Source organism: Tinamus guttatus, unplaced genomic scaffold, assembly GCF_059628265.1.
Source record: "Tinamus guttatus ecotype Peru unplaced genomic scaffold, ASM5962826v1 Tinamus_guttatus_pri_ptg000459l, whole genome shotgun sequence".
Taxonomy (NCBI): Eukaryota; Metazoa; Chordata; class Aves; order Tinamiformes; family Tinamidae; genus Tinamus; species Tinamus guttatus.
Genome location: NW_028288993.1, coordinates 4,557,391 through 4,572,202, shown reverse-complemented (window position 1 = coordinate 4,572,202; position 14,812 = coordinate 4,557,391). Strand labels below are relative to the sequence as shown.

Below are 14,812 nucleotides of genomic sequence, written 5' to 3'. Positions count from 1 at the left end.
ACTTCTCAGCCACAGTTCAAATTTTCACCCAATTGGTTCACACAGGCATTTAAATTTGCTCCAGTTTTCTAAAGACCAAATCCACATCTTTTCTAATAAACTTGAGGCAGCCATTTAGCTCTAGAGATGGGAGAAATACCAAAAATGCAGTCAGCTGCAAATTCCTCTCAATACTCCCATTCAGAGTAAATGACAGGTGTCAATAGTGGCAGGTGACAACTCTGAAATTTGTATTTAAAGCTCTGACTGTGCATTGATTCTATTTAAAGCATTGTGAATTTTTAAAAATAATGAGCTTCAATATTGCCCGTGTTACCACAGACCCATCACCCTCCTTCAATGAGCAGTTTGATCATTCCTGGTCAAACCCCCCATGATTAGAGCACCTCCCTGTGCTGCCAGTATTGAGAACAGGGACTGTACCGTCCGGCGTTGCCTGCTGACGGGGTTTTTTACATTTGACGTAATCGTGGTCAACTGGAGTGGCTGTGTAAGGTGGGGATGTCAGACCTGGACCAGAGGAGGAGGGGAGGGAAGTTCCAGGGCCCGGCACTGTTCCAGCTGAAGAATGAGAGTCTTCATCAATCATGCAAGTCTTTTCCCTGGAATGAGGGAGAAAAATTAGAGAGTGCAATATTTCCAATACAGTAATCAAATCTTACTAGAAAATTCTAAATTACTTTTTAAGCCAGAGCTTAATTTTTTCCCTATTACTGATCAATAAGGAAACATTCTTTATCTTCCAATTGTTAGCAAGACAAATTCAAGGACTGAAATTCTAAAGTCTCTTACTTAAGCTATCCCCAGAATTTTGCTTTTAGGTCTGCCTATAGTTAAAAATAATTTTATTAATAAAGACAGTGGCTTCAAAACAGATCACAAGATAATAGTCACTCCAATTTGTTTCCTTGCTGCCTACGCTGCGTCAATTACTGAAAAGACTGCAGATTCGCATACAATCTAATTGTATATGATACCTGGAATCTATATTGAAGTTAATTCTAATCACTTTGTTCAGTTGATATCTCTTCTACCTTCATTTAAAAAATTCTTATATTGTAGTTTAGCATTCACACAGCTGTATGGAGAGATATTTCACACAAATAACCTGCTCTTATTTTGAACACGTTTGCTTTCAGAGAATATTCCTGGAAATTAGCACTCACTTTTCTGCAACTTTTGGGGTGTTCTTCTCCTCACCCCTGGCAAATGGTCCTTCAGAAGCCTCTTTCATGAAACCAACCAGTATCTCTGCATCTACCCCAGAGTCTGGTTTCCCCACAAGTTTCAAAATAGAAGCATGAAGTCGAAAGTACACCTAGAAAACACCAAAGTCTAATCAGCCAGTAGAAAATTTGTAACTATAGTTACAGTTGTGGTCCTTCTCTGTAGGAACTGCAAGAGTTTGCAAAGACAATTGTCTGCTACCTAAACTTACTTAAACAGGATTTTTCGTGCCTTTTTAAGTTGCTTGTAAAGTAGAACAACAACTCCCTTGCAAATGATGAAACACAGCAGTGAAAGCAGATGTGGATGGTTACCACTGGATAGGTTTCAAACACATTATTTTTACCAGCCTGCAGAGTGGAAGCAAAGTTGTTCTAAGTATTACTCAAATAGATGCTTGACCTTATGCTGTCAGAGAGATGAGATAATGGTGAAATCTACCCACACATAGATCTGAAAACTGACTAGTGAACTGAGCACAGCAAACTCCAGCAGTCTGGATAACACATTTGATTCTATTCTGCATTAATCTCACAAATGTTCCCAGATGCAAAGCAACATGAACACCTGACAAGAGCAAACAGCAACTGGAATTCTGTTATCTGTAAGGAACAATGTTTGCAAGTCTAGGTATTTTACTTCCACTTTTACCTCCAGTGCCTCCATGGCAAGTTCTGGTGGATTATGGTAGTGAATCTTCTTTGGATATCGCGCAGCTTCCTCATGCAGGTAGTGGCCTGCCTGTTTGTAATGAAGTAGATAGACAACAGGAGGCTGTTTCTGCTTCTCTGCAATCTTTCCCAGCATGTAATGAATAAGCCACTCCTCTTCATCACCATCTCCCTCGCAGCGAGATGCTGATGTAAAACACAGTTTGGCTGTCTCCAACATGCTGTCTCGGCGCTCTTCCATCTATGACAGAACACACCATTGAAAATACATGTATTTGCTCTGCCTGAGACAAATACTGCAACAAAACAAAACAAAACAAAAACACTCCTGCACCTAAAAATGCCTAAGTACATATCCAAAAGGTTTACATAATTTTGTAGAACCTATAAAAGATAATTCAAACATCAAGACTAAACTGATTTTTTTTCTAGAAAATAAGTCACAATAAAACTTCAAGTAATGTTTGACACCAATTTATACAAATAAATATGAGAGTTTCTGCTATTAATTAGTATACATACAGTCTAAGATGTAGCATAGAGAACGTATTTAATTAGGAAGCTGTTGGTTTAAAAGATTATATAACTTTAAAAGTTTGCTCTAAATGAGCAGCCACCTGCTGCACGACTTCAGGGGGAAGTTCCGATTTCCACTGCTTAAGCTGTCGGGATGCAAACGAGTGCAGGGCATAGGAAATGGTGCCGTATTCAATCCACAGTGAGAGATTAGAGCTGTCAATCTCTAAGGCTCGCTTGAAGCAGTTCAAGACAGGAGTAGAGTGCTTCCAGATGGGGCCATCACTTTTCAGTTCGTTAGAGTTCAGCTTGTCTTGAATACGACTTGCTCGAGCCAGAGCCATGCCAGCCCATGAATCAAACCTATGCAAGCAAAAATGTCAGACATGAACCACTCCCTACGCATCACCTTGAATGACAAAAACAACTTTCAGTTTACTATATTCCAATTTTCTTCTTCATGTGCTCTTTCAAAACAGATTCTGTATCTTCTCTTCCTTCTCACAGCAATAAAGACTCTGTACAAACCTAAATTGTACTGATTTTATTAAAAATGGTTTCTGAAAAAAGCACTACCTTCAATATTGATTACATATGCAAATCTAATTTCAGTTATTTGCCATACAAAAGAAGTATATCCATATTTCCAAGAGCAACATGCCTGTTGATTCCTTTTCTAAGTAGCCATGTTGTCCTGTCCAAACGTCCTGTTATTTCTGCAGCCCTTTATGACAATTTATAGTGCTGGACTGAAAGGTGAATGATTTTTATTATCAGCATCAATTTCCAAAACAGAAATCACACAAACCAAAATATATCCCTAAAGGCAAATTTTGATGAACTAGAAAGATGGCTTTCTAAGGAGAAAGATAATTATTCAGCCTTGTTTATTAAATCCTGACAATACAGTGTGAAGTGTAGTTTCCACTTTATGTAATCTCAAATTAACATTTGGGGTCAATGACTCTGGAATTTTTCAATTATACCATGATTCTGACACAAAAGGAACAGTGGCATTCATAATGTTTTCACATTTTTGCTTGCTTATTACAACTACAAGTCTAATCCTTTGTTAAGTGACCTTAATAGAGAAATTCCTGGGCAGAATGGAAAGCGACCTGCAATACACACAACTGAAGAAGCAACTTCCACACTAAGCTTCCTCTGAGCAACAAAATTTCATAGATTAAAGTCAATCTGCATTGCACAATCATTTATTTATAAGCTTAGTGTTTAAAAAAAATCTATGGATTGATAGGATTTTTTAAGTTTGTCAGGCTTTAAAAAAAGCTTTAGTGATCTAATTGCAGTTCTCAAGCAAGCAGATTCAATAACATTAAACTACATCTATAAAATTGCTCTGGGCCTTCATGTTCCCTTTTGTCTCTGCAGTGGCCCTGAACTCAGAAATAGCTTGCTTTCTCAAACCATTCAAGCTAGGGTTTTAAGATTTCTGCAGTTCAGTCTAAAGAGTGTTTCCCAAAGCACACTTTATTGTTAAGAGAAAAAAAATCTCAGTGGTATTTCAATCAACTGTAAACTAGCAAGAAAAAAGTGTTAATTTTAAGCATCACTCAGCTGCTGGGCTTGATTCTGAGTGGTTCTCTAGCAGCAAAATAAAATAATCTTAGAAAAGAGTAAATCTAAATAGTTAATCTCTTAGGTGCTTTACTCTTAACATGGAAATAAATTTGAGCTTTTTAATACTAAACAAATGAGAAGAATGAATTACATGCAGCAATTCAACAATACCGACCTGTTTGGACAAATACAAATGTCATGCATGTAAAACTTAATGGCCTTAGATTGTTCTTTATTCTTGAAATGATAGTCTGCCAGAAGATAGTACAACTCAGTCACTACTGGTGGAGAATAGTCTGCACCATCTGGGAGAGATGGGGCCTGAAAAATAAGCAAATTCATAATTAGAGGTTAATAAAGCATACATATTACAAGAGCTGCACACTTGCTTCTTTCTGGAAGTGAAAATAGCTTTGTTTGTCAAAAAAACATAAAGCTATTGAGTATCAAGAGAGCAAAAACATTCCATAGCTTTAGAGCACATTAACACTAATGAATATCTCATACTAACTCCATGTTAATCAGCATTTCAGCTCTGGCAGCATTATTTTCATCTCACTTAAATGCAGTTCATGGAGGAAATCCAACATCAAAAGGTACTCACTCCCCAAACAAACTCAAAGTCAACATGAAAATAAATATCTTTTTCCTCCTTAGACTTCTTTAACTATTTTTCTAGTAGTTAAATGAATAGTCTAATAGTTTTCTAATTTCTATAACTAACAGTTAGTTATACCTTGCTACATGTTCCTTCAATATAGGCAGAGACAGTATCTAAACTCAGCATAGGTTTATCTGTTCGGGGAACAATTGTTGCAGTCTTCTTCAAAAGGTTGGCCAGATCAGCAGACACAGTGCTGGTTTTGTAACTATCAAACTCTGGAAGCGTCTTAGGCTTAAAATATTCAAACATAAACAAGGCATCTTCCCATGTTAAATCCACCTGAAGAGGGAGAAAACAAGAGGGAAAGATTATCTCAAACTCCAAAATTCAAAGGTCAACTAATGGTTAGTTTTTTTGACTATTTTGGTTAGCACAAAATACATATTACTCTAGGAGGAAACAAATTAAACCTCACAAAAAGAGAATTAAAACTACTGTCATTATATGCTGCTCCCATTAACTGCTCTCCGATTAAAGACTAAGGCATTGGGCTGTAGCTTAGTCAATCCTACTGAAAACGGGCAAGAATCAACTGCAAGCATCCTAAGTGACCCTGAGATTCTGGAAAGAAATAAAAGAAGGGAAAAGCTACACTGGCTCTACAACTCAAATTTTAAACTCAAGGCAAATAAATTAAATGGCTGCCAGACAAAAGTCTGAGACTCAGAGTTTTAAGACTCTGAAGAAATGTACTTTCACTTCAGTTCATTCCTCATTTTCCGCCTTCATTTTTCTTCTTGATAAAGTATGTTTTTCACAGTTTTCCTCTCCTGGGCTGAGGTTTGTTGGGTTTTTTTCCCCCTCCTTCATTTCATTCCCAGGAAATTCTGCTTCTCTACGGAAAACATGAAAAACGCAGGTGTACTAAAAAAAAAAAAAAAAAATCATACTGTCAACTATCTCAGTATGGACTTTTTAATCCAGAGGTGCCCAGTGGGACAAGACTGTTTCTGGCCAAGGGTATTCATCCACTAATTCTCTTTTCCTTAGCTATTTCTATCTTTTTATTTATTTTTTGAAGATAAGTTTGAGAAAAAAAAATCACAAGTACTAAATGAATTTTAAAAGGCCTGTCAAAGCCGTCAGACAATTGTTTTGACTGAATAAAATACTTATTCATTTATAATTCTGTAACCACTTACATTTGATAAATGCAGAATCATCTGAGGTTTTTAACAAGTCAATTGTGCTTCAGACAGAGGATTGTTGACCTGCTCTTTTCTCTCTTAAAACTGAAATCCCCTTTCCAGGGCATTTTGTAGTTGTTCCCTCAAACTGAACTGAATTCCATGCATATGTGACAAATCAGCTACCAAATATTCATAGAGATTGCAAAATAAGCTATAGTATCATTTACTTGCATCATTTTAAAAAGTGACATTTTTTTCATATTCATAAACTGCAAGGCTGGCTGCTAAAGTTCTTCTCTCAAGCTGACATTTTCCTCTCTATTGTTCTCGAGCGCAAAGTTCTCTGTTGAAAACAGGAAAGTCATGGCTCATTAAAATCATTTTGTCAATAGTTTCAAAATGGCACTGTTGTGAATAAGACTGTACTAACATTTCTTTTAAGGCATCTCACCCCTCTATATCAATAAAGTCTTTCATGTTTTTAAGAAAGTCCCCAAGAGTGTTTTTACTTTCCACAACATTTTCCAATCATTTTTGAGAAAATGAAATCTTAGCTTTCTCATAAATCATCTTTAAATAGATTAAAACCAAACAAGGCTCACCATTTTAGGATACCTCCCTGACATTAAACAATACATCTTACCTGCTGCACAGAATGTTCTTCCAGGTACCTTGCTTTGCTTTTTTTGCTAGGGAAACCATACAAGCAATAAAAACACTGTTCCAAGGCTGTTTCCAGCTCCTCTTTGTATGGATGAGTATCTTCAGAAGTAGATGCTGCAAGTTCTTTTTCTAATACTTGAACCTAGAACATCACAAACGTTATTGAACAAATCAACTGAGATCTGAAACTTGCATTAACTTACCTAGTTGTCTAGAGATAGAGGATAACAGCATAGGATCTGTACATATTTTTTCTTAGTAAACCAATTATTCACCATATTTTGGTAAATTAATCATCTAACACAAATCATTTCAATGGTAGAGCAGCTGCAACAAAATGCCCTTTTTCCCCGTTAATTCATGGACTCTTAATGTTTCAAGCTTCAGGTCATTTCAAAATTTCTCACATTTCCTTTTCCATTTTCATCCATTTGTGATTGTTATAAGGGACTGTCATCATATTTCAAGTACTTCAGTTGCCTATCATCACTTACCTTTTTTCCAACACACGCTAGGATTACAACCTCAGCCATTTGAACAGGCAGTACACACTACAATAGGCTCCTCACGCCTGGCTTTCCTGGCAGTATAACAGGATCATCACAAGGCGGAAGTCTGTCATTCTGAATACAAGAAACTTACCCATAAGTGCTAGGAAATAATTCTAAGTTTGAAAAGATTTGTGCTAAGACACCATTTTTAAGAGCCAAAAAAAAAAAAAAAAAAAAAAAAAAAAAAACAGAAAAATAAGTGCAGAAAAAGACAATTCTTAGAAAGCACTGCAATAAAATTTTGAGTCATAGCAATCACAAAGGAGTCACAGCAAGCACCATAGCTTTTTCTGAATCTCTGAACAGGTTTGAAATTTGAGAAATGTGTAGCATAGATATGTTGAAAGGAAGATGCAAACATTACCAAAAACGACAACAAAAGCATTGTACAGCTGCAAACAAAAAAATCACTCTAGCACTAGGACAGAATTATTATCTGAACAGCATTTCTAACAACCTTCTATGCTCCCACTCAGCCTTTGAATTCTTAGCTACAAGTTAGAATTGTTTTCAATAATTCAGACCCTGACTATTGCTAAAGGAGTTAACTATACACTAACATCTTTCATTAACACCATCTTCTTCAGCCACAACCAACATATTCAAGCAGACAGTTCACTGATAGAAGATGAACATCTCTTACTGCAAGGATAATCCATGAAACAGCAGTGTGCAGCATACTTGAAGCCCTCTTTCTCTTTAAATACTTCATCCCATTTTTGCCTTTCCTCACTCTTTCAGAATCCTTTTGTCTTTGAAAACTAGTTGCTTGTGATAATACCCAATTATATTTCTGTTTAGGAAGTGGTCAATTCTACAATTGAAAAAAATCAAAGATTTCTTTCAAAGTGCATGACAACATTTCCAAAGACCTAACTGCAAATATATTCAGCTCTTAGTTAGTTGCAGGTTCTCCAGGTTCACAGGGTATGATCAGATTCACCAGGCTCGGGTGCAGGCACACCATGCACAGACAATTTAAATTCAGCACTGAGCAGCACTGCTCATAATATGCTTCTGCACTGCATCGAGGGTGAGCATGTCCTAGAAACATCTGAGCCTGGATATAGCTTATTTATTTTCATGAAGTGCAGCACCTGAGCTGTAATAAGCCCTCTGGACCCAAGGCAGCTCCATGCAAAGGCACCTCAGGTGTACCAGAATTGTGCTCCCAGTACTCAGAAGAATGAGGAGAGCTGGATGCAGAAGTAATCTAATAGTTCACACTGCAGCAGCTTCAGCTCCAACTCTGTTCATTAGTTCTAGCCCTGCCACAGAGAGATGACTCTCACAGAAGCCCTCAGGCTCTCCACACTATCCTTCCTGGCTGCTTAAATTACTGGCCTGGACACATTGTTGCTCAAATGCAGAGGTGGATGGGCTCTGGCACTGAGCTGTGCTTAACAAGCTCCAGGGAGTGCTGAGAAACAAAATGAAGAGATTCCTGAGTAGCTCTATGCAGAACTAATCATGATTTCCTCTTAGCTGATGGTAATAAACCTCAATGAAGTCAAGCTGAATCTGCGAAGTGCCACTGAAATATCCCCGTAGCGCAGCGCTCCATGAATGCCACAGTACGGGACTATCTGGGTTTCACCAGCACTCAGGGCATCCCAGGCTCCCACTGCTCTGGAGTGAAAAGCTGACAGTAATTCAATTTTCCAAGCCAAGGAAAGCAGGAGGAAACAGCAACACACTTACAAATATTCTGCTTCAACCAGGGGAAGATTCTTCACTGGTGCAGTAATTAAGCTTCAAGGAATAATCATAAAAAAGCTGACAATGAGCTGCTAACACCTCTGCATCTAGTAATGCTGTGGCCTAACTGCCTGGGCACCATTTCCCAAGCATATTAGACCTCTAACAGACTCACCTGAACAAGGGGGCAAAGAACAGGCTTCAAGCACAAAGCAAAGGAGGATGGACATGCAAACAAAGCTGTGTGCTCCTGATCAGCCAATGATTACAGAATCACTGGTTCTCAATTTTATTCAATAGAGCAGCTCTAGTTGTATGTTCAAAATTATATTCAGTTAATAACATGAGAACAATAATGTTACTTTTTTTTTTCAGTCTGCAGATTAGAATCAGCCTGGATATAATCAAATAAGCTAAATATATCAAGAGCTGAAGAGGAAAATTACTCTTCTCAGCAAGGCAATTCCACAGAAACAAGTATATTGCATTGAGTATTTCTATTCCCTTTTCTCCTTAATCTGTTACTTCAAATCCCGTTTATCTTTCTATCATTGGACTAGTGAAAAAACAAAAGTAAATCTGAATTGATTAACAGGAGGCAGGAAGAAGCATGAGTTTGCACCATTGTGTCATGTCTGTCTCACCTGTGCCACACTGTGTAGAATTTAGTTTCTAATGCAATTGATTGTTTATTCTTTTAACTGCCAAACCTTTATCGAACATTTGAACTCTGGGGAAGGTATAGCAGGTATTTATCCTTCCTGCCTGCGTTGTTTCCTGCTCAGGGGATAGCAGCCATGGTCACTGCCGAAGACTGGAGTGGGAAGCATGTTCCATGCACACATGCAGCTCACCCTCCACCAAGACATTTTAGAAGCAGGCAGAGAAAATGGATCTTTGGTACTGCTTCTTATTTTTCCTGACATCATTCATGCTTCCCTCTGTCTAGCTAGTAGGATCAGGGTATGCATTTACCTTCCTCAAATCAAAAGCAAGATCTTAGAGGACAGCTGAGAATTAGACCTGCTACTGAGCAAACCATTATCTGAATATACAAAATAGAATAAAATAAAATGAGTATGGAATAACAAGCCCCAAATTAAATTGACCAAAATATTTGTGTGCTTGGTTGGAAAAAGAAAGTAGAATTAAATATATATGTATGTATAATATATATATTTTTTAACATGCAGGCATTAGCAATGTAATAAGCAACTTTTAAGTTCGTCATATTTTGAGATGCAGGTTGGACAGATCACCTTCTGAGGTTCTTTCCAACCTAAATTATTCCATGATACTCATACTTACATAAAACTTGAGAAGAGCTCCATCTGAGTTGCAACACCAGGATCTTCTTCCCAAATACTCATGAGCAGTGTTCAGTAGCATGAGAGAAGAAGGTAGCATAGGGGTGTCAGGACTCACTGAAAGATGATGGTAAATACTTAAATAATACGGAAACCAAGTTAAAAACAAGTATCCGCTACTTTATTTAGCACAAAAAGAAGAGACTGGTCTTACAGTGAGTTCCCTCCACAGTTAGAATATGATGTTTATATAACTCTCTACTCCCTTCACCCAAAAAGATAAAGAGATAGCCAGAAGAAACTTCCCATTCATATTCTAGAAGTAGATGATGAAGAACAAAACTTAACATGTAAACGCAAATAATTAAGTTACCTCCTTCTTCTTGGTGCTGCTGTTGCTGCTGCTGGCAGCAAAGGGATCGAAATGCATCTTCCTCGTGCTGGATGATCCTGTGCAGGATAATCCATGGAAGCACCGAGGAGACGTATGGTTCCTTGGGTTCTTCCGGGACTGCCATGCTGCAGTCTATGATCTAGTAAGGAAACAGATACATTCATCTATTACATGGCAAGGAAATGGCTATTGCTTATTTTTGACTTTTTAACTAGACACCTTTTTCTTTCCCTGCCCTCTCAAATTTTGATTTGAGCCACACTTAGCTGGAAGAGAACTTAGAAGTGTGTCACATGCCTAAGACCGAGGGCTTTTTTTTCTAGTCCAAGACACACATAGCCTCAGATTGGTGCCAAAAATCAGCCCTAGCCAACTAAACCAATCCTGGCATCATCACCATTACAAACACAGCATAAGAAACAGCCTTGCTCTTTGGTTTATTACTATTCTCTGCAAGATCAGTGTTTAAAGTTAGCTACTGTTACTGACCCTAGAGCAGGTGATCAAGTATGTGTCTAACATATTGAAATGAAAGGTAAGATGATGAAGGTAACACCCACTCCCCTCCCCACCAAAATCTCATACAAACAGTCACTACAAGTGACAGCCATGGCAATTTAAGTGCGGGTGACCAGGCTACCTGAATGAGGTTGTTTGTCAATCGAACTAGGCTTGGCGTTAAGGAAGACTCCTCCAGGATGCTGCTGTCTGAGGACAAGGAACTATCTATTCCTGTGAGCAGCTGTGTTACCGTAGCAACCCACTCTTCTTTAGCAGAGGCTGCTGCCATGTTAATCATCTGCTGAATTGCTTCATTCAAAGCAACTTCGGAGCATTCAAAGCACTGTTTGTAATCCTTCAGTTTGAGCAGGGACTCCTAGGGAATGTACATAGGAAAAGTCTACTATAAGGAAGAAGGATTCGCTTCAAACCACAAATGCAAAGAAATGCACTATATAGCATTAATATGGCTGCTTTAATGGGATAATAACTGAACACCTCTAAATATCACATAAAAAAGGAGGAGGAGCATGGATATTGTATGATGAACACGTGAGTAGGATGTACATTCCAGAATATCATCACTGTATTTTTCTGATGGATTAAGTACGAAATCATAAGACGCTTCTACAAATGATTCAAATTTATTAGAAATGATGATCCTTCTGGTGATTTCATATAGGCCTCAGGTACCTTATACCTTATCAACATTCTCAGTAAAATAGTTATATTGACTATATCAATAAGTTATATTGATGCCATTATATATGTGTGTGTGTGTGTGTGTGTGTGTGTGTGTGTGTGTGTGTGTGTGTATGATGCCATTATTTTATATATACATACGCACACACACACACATATATACTGTAGACAATCGCTACATTGACACCAATAAAGCTCTGCTCTTTGGTCATTTACAGCTTTGATTCCATGGTTTGTTTTGCAAATAAGACTTATTAGCCATTAACACCCACTCTCCAAATCTTTTCATCCTGTTTTTAGGAATAAAACAGCTGTAAATCTTAATCCCTCACTGAAAGGCTGTTTTTAAGAAGCAAAACAAACCTGCAGGAGAAGCAGCTGTGCTGGTCTCTCTGGTATGGATGTTACAAATTCCAGATGTTTAGCCCTGCCATAACCATTAAAGCATAACGTTGGACGAAGCAGATGCACCACTGCGTTGTAATCTCCTGACTCATACAGTCGCTGGATCTCTTCCAGAGACTGGCATCTCTCCAGAGACTTCAGGTTCTTATCAATCTGTAAATATCACAGATGGCACACTCAAACACTCATTTTACTTTCACAGGCATTTGGACCACTGACATTTCCCCTGACAGTTTAGCTGTAAAGATATTTGAGCTCTATAGCTACAAATAGAAATATGGACTAGGAAAGAAAAAACCCACCAACTATGTAACAATGCATCTCACAGATTTTTGATTATTACATTTTAGTTTTTATATACAACTGGTGTCATAACAACTTTAACCTCAATTACCCTCCCTCCAACCCAAAACCCAAATCACACATTTTTTCAGTGCAAGAAAACTCATTAGAAGGATTTCAAAATGAAGATAGCATCACCTGGGTTGGTGTTCATCCCCAATAACTGCAGGAAAAGAATGGAAGATTGAAATTCCTTTCTTTGAAAGTATATGCATTTTTTATGTAGAAAACATTGACTACTGAAGTAGAGCTCATATAAACAATAGTGAAATATAAGTTTCAGAATAGTTTGAAAATAAAATGTTAATGTAATAATCTACTGTTCTATATGCAGCAGATTTAATAAAAATGTTTTTCATTTTACATAAAAACAACCTTAAGTTGTACAGAACCAACAGATCCAAAAAGCATATTTCTGAAAAGGAAATAGTGTCCTCATTTAACTATGAACTTGGCTTTTCACTCTTAGAAAAATTAAGTAAAATAAGCTCCCTTCACAAAAGAGATACTGCATTGATGACTTTTGAAACTGACTTAGGGTGGAAGAGGAAGAATACACCTACAAATTCAGTCTTACCTCTTCTAAAGAAACAAGAGAATCAACATGTAGATTAGGTAACCGGATTACGATGCTGCACATATCACCAGCTTGGGTTTGCATTGCAGTGGCATTCTGTAGCATTTCAGTACAAATATCGTAATTTTCAAGTGCCTGTTCCATGTCACCCTACAGAAACGGTACAGAAAAACACTTTGGTCTAAATATATTTCTGTAAGCACGTATCTGAACAGAAGCTTAGTATATGAGAATTCCTGCTTCACTCCCACCTCTGCTCTCCCATCTCTGCTCTTAGGGAAAAATGGTTATACCAAGTAGTAAGATTAAAAAAGTATGTTCCAAATTGATTTTACTCCTACTTTTAAAGGAGATGTCCCTGAGCAGCATTGGTCTTGACTACTGGGAAAGTTGATATGAGTTAAATTCAAAAGTATAACCAACCTGCAGTGCTAGGAAGCGAGCTTTCAGCCAATACACTCGAGTCACAAATTCCATCCATCCTTCCTCAAATAGATCTCGCTGCGAAGATGCAAATGACAATTGCAATAGGTCTCCCAAAAAATGAGTTCCTGGGAAGTCAGGACCAAACTTTCCATTCATAGAGGCAGTAGGGCAATTTCGTGGAGAAACTGCAAATCAATAAATTATACTTTATGATAAAATTACTAGCATGAAGAGCCTTCCACATACCAGTATCTCAAAAGCACTGATCTACTTTTAATGCAAACATTCATAAATAAAAAGATGAGTTATCTTTTCAGATCTGTATTTTAAGAAAATAAAGTTCTGAAATCTAATGAATTCAAGGAAAAAAAAAAAAAAAACAAAGCTCTTCATTTACCTAGATTATTTTTAGAAACTAACGCAAGAAATACATGATTCCCACCTGTAGAGCTCTTCCCTTTGGTCAGTAGCCACTGATCTAGCTGCAATTCCATGCAAGAAAGACTCATCACCATCATATCCTGAAAGAAGAAAAAAAATAAAAAAAGATAAAGAATACATGAATATATCAAGAAAGAGTCTACAGAAATAAAGAAAAACAAATAAACTGAATTTGCAATTTATTTAAAAGCAGACATTTCAAACTGACATCATGTGATTTCTGTTCTAAGCTGTAGCTTAACTGCTAATCTTTAACTGCTTTTAAAAGCAGTAAGTGTAACACCACACAACACTTAAAAGGAGCAACAAAACAATCATAGAATCTTAGAATGCTTAAGGTTGGAAGGGACCTCTCGAGGTCACCTAGTCCAACCCCTGCACACGCAGGGTCACCTAGAGCACGTGGCACAGGACTGTGTCCAAGCGGGTTTGAAGATCTCCAGAGAAGGAGACTCCACAACCTCTCTGGGCAGCCTGTTCCAGTGCTCTGTCACCCTCACTGTTAAGTTCCTTAAGTTCCTGTGGAACTTTTGATGCTTCAGTTTCTGGTCATTTCCTCTAGTTCTGTCGGTGGCCACCAGTGAAAAGAGGCCAGCACCATCCTCCTCACTGCCTCCCTTGAGGTACTTACAGACACTGCTCAGGTCCCCTCTCAGCCTTCTCTTCTCCAGGCTGAACAGGCCCAGCTCCCTCAGCCTCTCCTCATAGGGCAGATGTTCCAGGCCCCTGATCATCCTTGTAGCCCTGCACTGGACTCTCTCCAGCAGCTCCACATCCCTCCTGGGGAGCCCATAAGGTGTCCAAGATTAAAAGAATGAGGATGTCACTTTTTTTTTTTTTCCCCCAAGATCAGACATTTCTTTGCTGAGTACATTCTTTTATGGTATTTATGGTTTTAATGAGATCTTAAAATACCATTCTTTGCTAGTCAGCAAAGAAATGCCCGATCTTGGAGAAAAAAAAAAAAAAAAAAGTGACATCCTCATTCTTTTAATCTTGGACACCTTATGCATGCA

At 37.9% G+C, this 14,812-nt stretch overlaps 1 protein-coding gene across 1 annotated transcript in view; it reads right to left on the bottom strand.

Annotated features, from left to right (window-relative positions):
- CABIN1 (calcineurin binding protein 1) overlaps positions 1 to 14,812 on the bottom strand; it is a 96,575-nt gene that overhangs the window by 73,306 nt on the left and 8,457 nt on the right. The window contains exons 12-25 of the mRNA XM_088532373.1: positions 13,798 to 13,876; positions 13,353 to 13,540; positions 12,930 to 13,079; positions 11,969 to 12,163; positions 11,043 to 11,279; positions 10,382 to 10,541; positions 10,010 to 10,125; positions 6,433 to 6,594; positions 4,732 to 4,938; positions 4,171 to 4,316; positions 2,516 to 2,777; positions 1,879 to 2,139; positions 1,167 to 1,318; positions 424 to 602 (exon numbers count right to left, since the gene is read on the bottom strand). Of these exons, the coding sequence (XP_088388499.1) occupies positions 424 to 602; positions 1,167 to 1,318; positions 1,879 to 2,139; positions 2,516 to 2,777; positions 4,171 to 4,316; positions 4,732 to 4,938; positions 6,433 to 6,594; positions 10,010 to 10,125; positions 10,382 to 10,541; positions 11,043 to 11,279; positions 11,969 to 12,163; positions 12,930 to 13,079; positions 13,353 to 13,540; positions 13,798 to 13,876 (2,494 nt within the window). The remainder of the gene's footprint in view (positions 1 to 423; positions 603 to 1,166; positions 1,319 to 1,878; positions 2,140 to 2,515; positions 2,778 to 4,170; positions 4,317 to 4,731; positions 4,939 to 6,432; positions 6,595 to 10,009; positions 10,126 to 10,381; positions 10,542 to 11,042; positions 11,280 to 11,968; positions 12,164 to 12,929; positions 13,080 to 13,352; positions 13,541 to 13,797; positions 13,877 to 14,812) is intronic.